Source organism: Macaca thibetana, chromosome 11 (assembly GCF_024542745.1).
Source record: "Macaca thibetana thibetana isolate TM-01 chromosome 11, ASM2454274v1, whole genome shotgun sequence".
NCBI lineage: Eukaryota > Metazoa > Chordata > Mammalia > Primates > Cercopithecidae > Macaca > Macaca thibetana.
In genome coordinates, this window is record NC_065588.1 from 104,793,093 (window position 1) to 104,806,845 (window position 13,753).

Sequence of the window (13,753 nt, forward strand, 5' to 3'; positions counted from 1 at the left end):
CACCCAAGAACAAGCTTCAGATGATCCAAATGCCTGGTGCGAGATTGACACAATGATTGATGGAGTGCACTTCAATGTAGTTACTCACAGAACCAAGAGAGGAGAGACTGTTGAATGTAACAGCGATGTGGTCTTGAAAATACAGAATACATCATTTTTAAACGGAGGGAGAATAGACATAGCATGGGTTTTAAAAAGTTGTTTCATTTTTTAACTAATTGTTTAGTTTTTTAACAATTTTCAGTAATCATACTACAGTGGTGGTATTAGTATTTTCACTCTGAGACTATTATATGTATAATGTGATAAGACAAATGAGGTAGATAAGGATACTCTAATTCTCCTTCTGTATCCCTAAGATCCTGCATTCTGTATGTGGAAGAAAGGAGATGGAGATGTGATTAATATTAATTAAAGAGGTTAGGTAAATACAGGCATACCTCATTTTATTGCACTTCACAGATATTGTGGTGGTGTTTTTGTTTTTTTTTTAAACAAATTGAAGTTTCGTATCAGCCCTAAGGCAAGTCTATCCGCACCATTTTTCCAACAGCATGTGTTCACTGTCTCTGTGTCCCATTTTGGTAATTCTTGCAGCATTTCAAACTTTTTTGTTATTACTGTACCTGTTACAGTGATAAGTGATCTCTGGTGTTACTACTGTAATTGTTTTGGGGGCACTACGAACTGCACCCATATAAGACAGTGAACTTAATCGATAAACGCTGTGTGTTTTCTCACTGCTCCACCACCTGCTCTCCCTGTATCCCTGTCTCTTTCTCTCCTTGGGCCTCCCTATTACCTGAGACATAACAACATTGAAATTAGGCCAACTAATAACCCTAAATGACCTTTAAGTGTTTCAGTGAAAGGAAGAGTTGCACATTTCTCACTTTAAATCAAAAATTAGAAATGATTAAGCTTAGTGAGGAAGCCATGTCGAAAGCTGAAACAGGCTAAAAGCTAAGCGCCTCTTAAGCCAGTTAGCCAAGTTGTGAATGCAAAAGAAAAGTTCAGGAAATTAAAAGTGCTACTCCAGTGAACACATGAATGACAAAAAAGCAAAAACAGCCTTTGTTTTAGTGGTCTGGATAGAAATATCCAGACCACTAAAGATTCCACAAGATTCCCTTAAGCTAAAGCCTAATCCAGAGCAAAGTCCTAACTCTCTTCAATTCTATGGAGGCTGACAGAGGTGAGGAAGCTGCAGAAGAAAAGTTGGAAACTAGCAGAGGTTGGTTCATGAGGTTAAGGAAAGATGCCATATCCATTATATAAAAGTACAAGGGAAAGCAGCAAGTGCTGATGGAGAAGCTGCAGCAAGTTATCCAGAAGATCTGGCTAAGATCATTGATGAAGGTGGCTACATTAAACAACACATTTTCAATGTAGATGAAACAGCCTTCTACTGAAAGAAGATGCCACCGAGAACTTTCATGGCTAGAGAGGAGAAGTCAATGCCTGGCTTCAAAGCTTCAAAAGATGAGCTGCCTGTCTTGTTACAGGCTGATGCAGCTGGTGACTTTAAGTTGATGCCAATGTTCATTTACCGCACCAAAAATCCTATGGCCCTTAAGAATTATGCTAAATCGAGGCCGGGCGCGGTGGCTCAAGCCTGTAATCCCAGCACTTTGGGAGGCCGAGACGGGCGGATCACGAGGTCAGGAGATCGAGACCATCCTGGCTAACACAATGAAACCCCGTCTCTACTAAAAATACAAAAAAAATTAGCCGGGCGAGGTGGCGGGCGCCTGTAGTCCCAGCTACTCGGGAGGCTGAGGCAGGAGAATGGCGTAAACCCGGGAGGCGGAGCTTGCAGTGAGCCGAGATAGCGCCACTGCACTCCAGCCTGGGCGACAGAGCGAGACTCCGTCTCAAAAAAAAAAAAAAAAAAAAAAAGAATTATGCTAAATCTACTCTGTCTGTGTTCTAGAAATGGAAAAACAAAGCATGAATGACAGCACATCTGTTTACTGCATGGTTAACTGAATATTTTAAGTCCACCATTGAGAACTACCGATCAGGAAAAAAAAAGATTCCTTAAAAATATTACTGCTCATCAACAATGCACCTTATCACCCAAGACCTCTGATGAAAATGTACAAGGAGACTAACGTTGTTTTCACCTGCTAACACCAATTCTGCAGCCCTTGGAACAAGGAATCATTTTGACTTGCAAGTCTTTTTTTTTTTTTTTTTTTGAGAAGGAGTCTTGCTTTGTCACCCAGGCTGGAGTGCAGTGGTACGATCTCCACTCACTGCAAGCTCCGCTTCCCGGGTTCACACCATTCTCCTGCCTCAGCCTCCCGTGTAGCTGGGACTACAGGCACCCGCCACCACGCCCGGTTCATTTTTTTAAATGAATTTTTAGTAGAGACGGGGTTTCACCGTGTTAGCCAGGATGGTCTCGATCTCCTGACCTCGTGATCTGCCCGTCTTGGCCTCCCAAAGTGCTGGGATTACAGGCGTGAGCCACCGCACCCGGCCAAGTCTTCTTATTTAAGAAATACATTTCATAAGGCTACAGCTACCACTGATAGTGATTCCCCTGATGGATCTGGGCAAAGTGAATTAAAAACCTTCTGGGCCGGGTGCAGTGGCTCACGCCTGTAATCCCAGCACTTTGGGAGGCCAAGGCGGGCGGATCACGAGATCAGGAGATGGAGACCATCCTGGCTAATACGGTGAAACCCTGTCTCTACTAAAAATACAAAAAATTAGCTGGGCATGGTGGCACGCGCCTGTAGTCCCAGCTACTCGGGAGGCTGAGGCAGGAGAATCGCTTGAACATGGGAGGCGGAGGTTGCAGTGAGCCGAGATCGTACCACTGCACTCCAGCCTGGGCGACAGAGCAAGACTCCGTCTCAAAAAAAAACAAACAAACCTAGAAAGGATTAACCATTTTAGGTGACATTAAGAAAATTCATGATTCATGGAAGGAGTTCAAAATATCAACATTTGAGGAGTTCAAGACTTTGGTGGAAGAAGTAACTGTAGATATGGTGGAAATACAGAAGTAGAGAATAAAAAGTGGAGCCTGAAGATGTGAGTGAATTGCTGCAATCTAATGATAAAATTTGAACAGATGAGGCGTTGTTCCTTATGGAAAAGCAAATAAAACAGTTTCCTGAGATGGAATGTACTCCTGGTAATGATGCTGTGAACACTGTTGAAATGACAACAAAACATTTAGAATATTACCTACATAAACTTAGTTGATAAGGCAGCAAAAGGGTTTGAGAGGACTGACTCCAATTTTGAAAGAAGCTCTACGGTGGGTAAAATGCTATCAAACAGCATTACATGCTACAGAGGAAGATTTCATGAGAGGCCAAGTCAATCAATATGACAAACTTTATTGTCATTGCCTCATCCAGCCCAACCTTCAGCAACCACCACCCTCATCAGTCAGCAGCCATCAACATGGAGGGGAAACCCTCCACAACAAAAAGATTACACTCTCTTTGGTAATACAGTATTTTTAAATTAATACACACACACACACACACATTTTTTTTTTAGACATAATGCTACTGCATACTTAAGAGATATAATTTTCCCTTAAAATAAACCAGGAGGTCTGAAAGAAATGGCTTGGGCAGGGATGTCCAAAGTGAACCTGAAACACCTCAGCATATCACACAGCAAGGAATCTATCAAAGACTACAAGGGTCATTTCAAAAGGACTCAGAAATCTTGAAGAGGTTTCCACTGGAAAAGGCGAGAAAGTCAGCTTTGAGATAAGAATTATAATGGATTGAACCCATCAAATATATTCAAATCCATAATTTCAAAATGAAAGGAAAGGGGGGAAAAAACCCTAATTTGTCACCTTCTGAGGATGACAGACAATCAATTCATTATCTTGAGAACTGGGTAAATAAAAGGAAAGAATCAAGCACTTATCCTGCTTTCCTAAATGAACTATACTATTTGGTAACTAAAAAGTATGCAAGTCAGGGCATCATCTTATAAAATTTTACCAGCTAAAAATTGAAAACAAAATGACAGAATTTACTGTCACCATATTGCGACCCCTAGTGAATGACTGGATATAGGCACAGAATGCACGAATCGAAAAAGAATGAAACCCAGACATCGTGACATCATGTGCTTCCTAACGTATGGAAGAACATAATGGGAACAATACAGTCTTGCCAAAAGGACAGAACCTGAATCTGACCGCACTTCAGGTTCCAGCTGCCAATCTGCAGGAAATTCAGAGGACAGAGGAGTAAGTTCCACTGCAACATGAGGATACAATCAGCAAAATCCAGATGGCTGAAAAGCACAGGTCAAACGTCAGGGCTTTTGCATAGATACATTGTAGGAAAAAGAAAATGATGAAGAAAGAATCTTCAGATTAAGACTTAAAGTTTTTAAAACTGGCAAGACCAGTCTATAGAGTCTAGAGGTATACACTTGAGTGATTACCACTACAAAGAAAGGCAAGGAAATGAGTATTACAAAAGTCAGGAGAGTGGTTACTTTGAGAGGGAGGAAGGGTGTTGGACTGGGATGGGGCACATGGAGAAGTCCGAGGAGGTTGGGAAAGTTCTACTTTTTGACATGGAAGGTGGTTACATAGTGTTCGCTATGTCATAAATCACTTAACTCCCTGAATTCACTTTTTTACTTAACTATTTGGTGTGTTTTTCTGTTTTATAATACACACTTTTTTTTTTTTAAAGGATAACGTTATCCTTTTTTTTTTTTTAAAGGATAATGCTAGAGACAGGGAGAGCCAGAGGATGGATCAAACCTGCTTCTTCAAAAGAGGTTCAGACTCTCCGTTTAAGATTCTGGCATCCGAGTCGGGCGTGATGGCTTGTGCCTGTAATCCCAGCACTTTGGGAGGCTGAGGCGGGTGGATCACTTGAGGTCAGGAGTTCAAGACCAGCCTGGCCAACATGGTGAAACTCCGTTTCTACTAAAAACATAAAAATTAGCTGGGCGTGGTGGCGCAGGCCTGTAATCCCAGCTACTCGGGAGGCTGAGGCAGGAGAATCGCTTGAACCTGGGAGGTAGAGGTTGCAGTGAGCTGAGATCATGCCATTGCACTCCAACCTGGGGGACAAAGTGAGACTCCATCTCAAAAAAAAAAAAAAAAAAAAAAAAAATTCTGGCATCAGGTCTAAATAATATTCCTTTCTCTTAGCAAAATGTGTCCGTGGCCATTAAAATGATCAATTTAGCAAGGCACATTAAACAGAACAATTCCCTTTCACAGCAGCATATTTCCTTAATATGCTTTAGCTGCCAAAATTATGAGATCACAGGAGGAGACATTCCCAGCCAAAAGCCCATGAGGAAAAGCGGGTAAATGTTTAAATGACACAGTTCAGGAATTAATTTGTGTTTATGTAAAATAATTTTAATTAATAAAGCTTTCCAAACAATGTTTCAGTCTACAGCCAACAGAGAGGAAAATAAAAGTAGCATAGTTCTCCAAGCTGTCTACCTGACATGTGCGAGACTGCTTACCAAATTAATTAGAGACCATCTTCCCTTATTTCAGGGGCAGCAGTACTCCCATTTGTGCTTATGCCTAACCTTTTCAACCTATTTTGGGCTAGCATTAAAAACTGACCCAAACCAATAATCACATTTTAAAGTTAAAAATCATAACCAAGAACAAGAAATCATATTAAAAAGTACTCCAAAGCCTTGTTTCACACATAACCTACTTTTGGAAACTAAAGGAGGGAATGTGAAGTGCTTAATTCACCTTTCACGTTTTTTGTTTGTTTGTATATCTTTATGAAAAGGACTTTCTTAACCAGGGTCCACTGGACAGAACACAATTTCTGCCGTTAGCTTGGAAATAAGCAATTGCAAAAACTGTCTTTTACCACCTGTGACACATCCCATTTTATCTGCATAACTTTGGCATCTTACGTCACTGTCTTGTAGAGTCTGTGCCAGCAGTTTTTTATCTTCTTTTGGGGCGAGGGGAAATTCATGTGGTCAAATGGCATTACAGAATTACTGAAAAGTCATTTTACTTTCCCTAAAATCTTCCGACAGAGATGTCAACTGTCAATAAGCACATACACAAATACACTCACAGAAAAGACTGTAATCCCAGCACTTTGGGAGGCCAAGGTAGGCAAATCACTTGAGGTCAGGAGTTCGAGACCGGCCTGGCTGACATGGTGAAACCTCATCTCTATTAAAAATACAAAAATTAGCCAGGTGTGGCAGCGGATGCCTGTAATCCCAGTTACTCAGGAGTCTGAGGCAGAAGAATCACTTGAACCTGGGAGGCGGAGGTTACAGTGAGCTGAGATCATGACACTGCACTCCAGCCTGGGTGACAGAGTGAGACCCCATCTCAAAAAAAAAAAAAAAAAAAAAAAAAGGACACTGCAGTACAACCTTTTGATTTAAGGGCTTGTTGAAAGGATTATCTGTAATTAAACTTAAATGTAGTAAATTCTTGTAAAATCCAACAGACAGTCAAAACTGCTATAACTTTCTGCTTTTCAAGCCTCTATACATACACACACATTCACACACATGCTTTTGAAAGCAGTAGGTGAGTCCCACTGGCCTGCGTGCATGCAACACCCTGGGAGCTTACCATGACCGTGCAGTCCTCTGAACCGCTGGCAATGACCTGATCGTTATGTGGGCACCAGTCTATGTCCAGCACTGGTCCTGTGTGGCCACATACTGTAGGGTAGGATTTGTCAATTCGACCAGTCTGAAAGAAGAGAGAAACAAACCTATTACGTAACATCAACACTACAGAGGTTATACATTTTCTTAGGCCCATTTCTCCTGTATTACCTCCACCCAAAACTCTCAATTGTCTAGATATGATGACATCGTATAGTAAATATCAACTTTCACTTCTAGAAAAAGCCACTACCAAGGACACGCCATCAAATTACAAGAATCCAAATCCCTAGAACCAAAAAGATGTAATCAACTGCACTAGCAGACATAGCAAAAGAGAATATGAAAGTCTTTTTACCAGAATACAATTCTAAATAACCAAGTTGTAAATTAAAAGGATGTTCTATGGCTTTTAAAAAAATCCCTAAACCTTGGTATTATTCAAAATGTGAAATATAACTTTTAATACAATAAGACAATATCCTCAAATATATAAATTACCAGTTCTGGAAATGAATGGCACTATGAAAATTTAAAGGCTGGGTGCGGTGGCTCACGCCTATAATCCCAGCACTTTGGGAGGCTGAGGCAGGTGAATCAGCAGGTCAGGAGATTGAGACTATCCTCGCCAACATGGTGAAACCCCGACTAAAAATACAAAAATTAGCCGGGCGTGGTGGTGAGCGCCTGTAGTCCCAGCTACTCAGGAGGCTGAGGCAGGAGAATCGCTTGAACCCGGGAGGCGGAGGTTGCAGTGAGCTGAGATCGCACCACTGCACTCCAGCCTAGTGACACAGTGAGACTCTGTCTCAAAAAGAGAAGAAAAAAAAAAAAAAAAAAGAAAAAAGAAAAGAAAATTTTAAAAGTTAAAGTTAAAAAAAAAAAAAAAGCTTTAGCTATCACTTAGGGTCTAAAGAGCCTACTACATTTTAATGTCTCAGTCTCTGCTATCTTCAATCAACAGAAATGCCAGCCAGCCAGTCTAGTTAACACCAACTTAGACCTCACCCATCAGCCACTTCCACATCTGATTAAGACTAAAATGCTTAATGTTGGTCATAAATAGCTGCCACGATTTGTTCATGTCACACATTTGAATCTAGCAAACCAACCAGGGTTATCAGACCAATTTTGTGTCAACTAAGACAACTGCTGTTGTTAACAACGGGTGCATGAAAGTGGTTTCCTTTTTAAAACAGCTTAATGCCAGTCCATGCTGAAGCTGTGTATGCTGTAAGAGCAGGTACACAGAAAGGAATCACTGCAACGTATGGCTGAATCTATTTTTTGTTGTTTTTGCCCTTATATGGCAAATCATCCCAACACTGGGGCGGGCTTCTTAGCAATTTTTCAAGAACATAAATTTCTACGATTTCTCCAATTTAACTTGACTGTGCAAATCTCCAGAGAAGCAGAACGCTAACATGTAAAGACCACAGGCTCTGGAATCAGACAGGTAAGGGTTCAAATCCATGCTCTACCGATTAAACAGCAGGTGATTTTAGACAAGTCATGTAATCTCTCTAAACTTCAGCTCATTTGTCATCTGTAAAATAGTTAACAATGATACTTAACTCCTGCAATTACTGTAAGGATTAAATGAGAGAACCCTTTTAGATAAATCACAATTCAGTATTACAATTATCTGTAAAATATGTAAAAAATTTAACCACAGTATTTGGAATAAAATATTCAATAAAAGCTGTCACATTATTAGTTCTTCTAGTACAGTAATTTACTCCATCATTAAGAATTATCAAATATGTGTTGTGAACCTTTATGGACCAGACATTGTGTTGAGTGCTGGAGATACAGACGTTAACAAGGCAGTCCTGTCCTGGCTACCACATGGAGTCCAGTGAGAGGAGACATTTAAACAGCCAATTACGGTGCCACATAGGAACACAGAAGGAGGACATTCAAGCAGGTTTGTGGGGTCACCATCTCTGGAGAGGTTTTCTTCTGGGAAAGGTAAGTTCCAAGTTGAGACCTGAAGATGGCCCTGTTTACAGACCTAAGGCCTAGGTTTCTTCATGTTCCTCCACTTTCCCTTGCAACCCAGTTTGGATCTCCCAAAATGCATCACCAAAAAAGGACTTCAACAAAGGAATTTCCAGTGAACACCATATCATATAGAATCTGGGTGTCATAGGAAGGAGCCACACGATTCATTTACAGGCAACAAAGCATAAATGGTTGAGAACCAGACTGCCCAGAGTGTAGTCATGGTTCTGCCATCTTCCAGCTGTGAAGTCCTAGCCAAATTACTCCATTCCTCAACCTCAGTTCCTCATCTATAAAACTAGAATGTTTAACAGTTTATTCCTTAAGAGCTGATGTGAGGACTAAACGAGACAATCAAGGTAAAGAACTTGGTACTGTCCCAGCACTTGAAGTACTCAATAAACATTACCCAAAATTTAACAAATGCTGGAATCTACTCTACCAGATTTCTGATGGTGTCTCTCCTTAAAGAACGACCAGCTACTAAGTCTAAGCCACACGGTTTTGCTTATCTTGTTGCATTCTCACAAAAATCATGCAGGTAAGATGCAGATTTCAATTGTACTCCTTGATATTAAATTGCTCAAGCTGATGGTACTGGGATCACAGGTGTTCATCCTATTTTACATAATTAGTTAATAATGTTATATAATTATCAAACTATAGATATAGTAACTGTTTTGAATGTGTGCTCTCTTTCTCCTTCCTTCCTTGTCTCTCTCTCTCTCTTGTTCTTGTCTCATGTTGCCTAGGCTGGAATGCAGTGGCCATTCACAGGCAAGATCATAGCTCACTGCAGCCTTGAACTGCTGGCATCAAGTGATCCTCCTGCCTCAGACTCCTACATAGCTGGAACCATAGTTGTGTGTCACCATGTGTGGCTTGAATGTGTGATATTTCATAATTTAAAACATCCTAAGGCTGGAAGCTCAAAATGAAGTTTGACACACATTTAAATAGACATACCAAAAGCAGAGAATTAAAAGAATGGAACAGAGGCAAAAATTAAAGAGATAATGGCTACGAATTTTTCAGGTTCAATTAAATGCATAAGTCTTTAGATTTAAGAGGCACGAATCCTACCTAGGGCAGTATAAGTGAAAACAAATTCTTATTTATTCATATCCTAGTGCAATTTAGAACACCTAGAACAAAGATCCCAGAAGCAACAACAGAGAAAGGACAGATGACCTACTGACAAGAGTAATTTGACTGTGAGCAGACTTCTCAGAAGCAATCAGAGAAACAAAGAAATGGAAAATATCTTGGAAATGCTAAGAAAAACAACCACCCTTGTATTCCATACCCAGAAAAACTATCATTCAAGAATGATGACAAGAAAAAAGCAAACAAAAGACATTGTAGACAAAAAGAGACAGAATTTACCATGGGCAAACCCTTGTTCAAAAAATTAAATTCTCAGACTTGTCTCAAAGAATTGCTATATTAATTTCGAAGAATTAAGTTCAAGGACTCATTTCAGGAAAAGAAAGTAAAGTATAAAAACTGACTGGTATAGCAAAACAATGGTGAGCAAATAAATAAATAAAGCAAATACAAACAGGTACTATGTAAAACAGTACTAATAATACCTACTTGGAGTACAGATTTTAAAAAGACAGAAATAAAATATTAGACAACAATACCATTTAAGGTAAAAGGCATATGATCGGACTTTAAAATTGACTAATTTTAGACTTTAAGTAAAGATGTCCAAATGAAGAGTAAATACTGAAAGGAAAGACAGAATGTATAATTTCTGGTGGAGGTGTACTAGAATAGCTAGAACTTAAAAACCGGCTCAATCCAATAGAAAGAGAAAATAAAAAGAAAAAAAGGACCAAAGAAAGTATGAATGCAACTCATGAAAAGCACAGACAAATTTTTTAAGAAAAAAAAGCATGAAAACTAGAAAGCACAAAGATGGTGGAAACAAAACCAGCTATAAATCATGATTTGTGGCCGGGCGTGGTGGCTCAAGCCTGTAATCCCAGCACTTTGGGAGGCCGAGACGGGCGGATCACGAGGTCGGGAGATCGAGACCATCCTGGCTAACACGGTGAAACCCCGTCTCTACTAAAAAAAATACAAAAAACTAGCCGGGCGAGGTGGCGGGCGCCTGTACTCCCAGCTACTCGGGAGGCTGAGGCAGGAGAATGGCGTGAACCCGGGAGGCGGAGCTTGCAGTGAGCTGAGATCCGGCCACTGCACTCCAGCCTGGGCGACACAGCGAGACTCCGTCTCAAAAAAAAAAAAAAAAAAAAAAAAAAAAAAAATCATGATTTGTAGTAAATGCAAGATTAAGTTCACTAGATAAAAGACAAGGCCTCTCAGATTAGATTATAAATCCAGCTACAAAACATATTTTTAAAAAATAATGGCACCAAAAGGCAAATAAAGGAGGGGGACATATTAAAAAGTATACCTGGTAGTTAATACCAGAACAAACAAACTTTAAGGTGAAATGTGCTATTAGAGATTAATATCACTACCTGACATCTAAAGAAACAATTCACTGTAAAGTTATATTGCCACTATAAAGTGTAATTAATCTAACCACACAATTTCAAAATAATTAAGGCAAATGTTGACAGAACTCGAAGAAGAAAATGACAAAGTCGTAATCTTAAGAGATTTCAACAAAGATTTAAGAAATTAAACAGACAAAATTAATATGAATACAGAAGATTTTATAAAAATTAACAAGTTTGATCTAATGAATATATATAACCTTGTACCTAACATTTAAAAATACACTTTTTTCAAGCACACATTAAACATTTATTTTTTTTAAATTATCAATTAGGAGACCATGAAGCAAATCTCAAAAAATACCAAGGAGTCAATAGCATGTAGAGCATGTTCTGAGTATAATGCAATACAATTAAACATTAATAGAAAAATAAACCAAAAATCTCCAGTACCTTTGAAAATATTTTAATTTACTAAATAATTCAGTTTTATAAAAATCATACTGGATAACAAAGTTAAAACTGAGCAATACACAATATATCCAAATGTGCAAGACACAACTAAAACAGATCTTAGTGAAAAATGGACAGTCTTAAATGCATATAGTAAAAAAGACCGAAAATTAATGCACTGAGTTGCTATCTTGAGAAGTTAGAAAATGAACAGAGTACATCCAAAGAATGTAAAATTATTAGAAAATACACCGAGCACAGTGGCTCATGCCTGTAATCACAGCATTCTGGGAGGCCGAGGCGGGCAGATCACGAGGTCAGGAGTTCAGGACCAGCCTGGCCAACATAGTGAAACCCTGTCTCTACTAAAAATACAAAAAATTAGCCAGGCGTGGTAGGGGGCACCTGTAATCCCAGCTACTCAGGAGGCTGAGACAAGAGAATTGCTTGAAACTGGGAGGCAGAGGTTGCAGTGAGCTGAGATCGCGCCACTGCACTCCAGCCCAGGCAACAGTGCAAGACTCTGTCTCAAAAAAAAAAAAAAAAAAAAAGTAAGAAAAGAAATCAGTGGAAAAAAACTAAATAACACAATCAACTAAACTGGATAGATCAGGAAAAGAGATAAGGCACAAATGAATACCAATAATTTTAAAAGGGACATAACTTACAAATAAAGTAGAAATGTACAGAGTATGAAAATACTAGGAATAACATTTGACTATATATAAATTTGAATACTCTAGATGAAATACACAATCTCACAGAAGTAAAAGTAACATCAAAACATATTTAAGAATAAATAAATGTAAATTAGATCTATAACCATAAAAGATCAGTAGTATCACTCTACCCATCACCAACCCCTAATACATCAATCAATCACCAAACACCAAAAAACACTAGGCCCAGATGGTTTTACAGGTGAGTGTCACCAAATATTCAAGGAAGATATCATTTCAAACAAACCTTTCCAGAGAATAGAAAAAAGTAAAGTGCCCCTGAATTCATCATATAAGGAACGTAACACCTTGACACAACGGGCAGTATAAGGGAGAAAAACTGAAGCGTATATGACATAAATATTGATGCAAAGCTCCTCACAAACAACAGCAACAAAAGGAAACCAAATTCAGCAGTGTGAGTTGTTCTTTAAAAATGTAAATGAACAGACAAGTTACAAAGTGCAAGAAGAGGTATGCAACATACATACCCAACAAAATCAACAACCAAACAGAATGATGGGCAAATTACATGAGCAGAGAACTCATAGGGAAGAAAACCTGAAGAGGCAAAAGATGTGTGAAAAGACACTTCAATCTCACTGATAATTAGAGAACTACAAATTAAAACAACAAGGTGACATTTTATACTCATCAAAACTGGTAAACATTTAAAAGTCTAAATACATGTGCTGACAAAGATGTCAGGAAAGAGGAACTCAACAACTCCTTACAGAATACCTTGTTACAATTCCTTTCAAGAACAATTTGGTAACAGAGGTGAGGATGTCCAGCCCAGCAATGCCACTCCTAGGTGGCCCGGGTGAGAGAGATGCTCCCATATTTTGTACAAGAGGAATATTTATTGCCACATTGTTGGAAATAGTTGCAAAATAGAAGCAATTTCACTGTCCTTCAGTATGGGAATAAATATTTACATAAAAGTTTAAGACACATGAAATAAAAGTATATGTTACAGATAAACATACATGTAATAAAAATATGATACATATTTGAAGAAAAGATTACCTCTGGGGAAGGAGAAAATAAATGGGAATGGTATTTTACCTGTATCTGTTTTGCTTTACTTTTTTCAAAAAGGGGAAATATGCAACAAATATGGGAAAATATTAACATCTGTTTAATCTGGTGAGTACATGTGTGCCCTTTATCTTATTTGATACATTTTTTATTTTGAAAAAAGAATTTAAAATATAATAAAGTTAAGAAATACATCAATGCATTGTTACTAACTTTGCATTACAAAATTTTTTTTACTCCCAAGGAAAAAAGCTTTTCTACCTGAGTTGTTTTGTTTTACATCAGGGTCTTTGATTCCTAGGCTCTGCTCAGGAAACCACATTTGGCATCCTTGATGGCCAAGTATAGTACTGAGCTCTGAACTTCCAAGAACACCAAATGATTTTTTCCAATCTGGGCTAAGAAGAGCTTTTGTTCAAACATAAAACAATTTTGAGGGGAATC

At 38.8% G+C, this 13,753-nt stretch overlaps 3 protein-coding genes across 6 annotated transcripts in view; all 3 read right to left on the bottom strand.

The window, feature by feature from the left end:
- Window positions 1-13,753, bottom strand: part of SART3 (spliceosome associated factor 3, U4/U6 recycling protein) — a 382,087-nt gene that overhangs the window by 156,156 nt on the left and 212,178 nt on the right. The window lies entirely within an intron of this gene.
- The window catches only part of SELPLG (selectin P ligand), a 304,877-nt gene that overhangs the window by 51,181 nt on the left and 239,943 nt on the right, over window positions 1-13,753 (bottom strand). The window lies entirely within an intron of this gene.
- The window catches only part of CORO1C (coronin 1C), an 88,625-nt gene that overhangs the window by 27,216 nt on the left and 47,656 nt on the right, over window positions 1-13,753 (bottom strand). For all 3 annotated transcript variants that reach the window (XM_050749788.1, XM_050749787.1, XM_050749789.1), the window contains exon 3: window positions 6,584-6,706. In XM_050749788.1, the coding sequence (XP_050605745.1) occupies window positions 6,584-6,706 (123 nt within the window). The remainder of the gene's footprint in view (window positions 1-6,583; window positions 6,707-13,753) is intronic.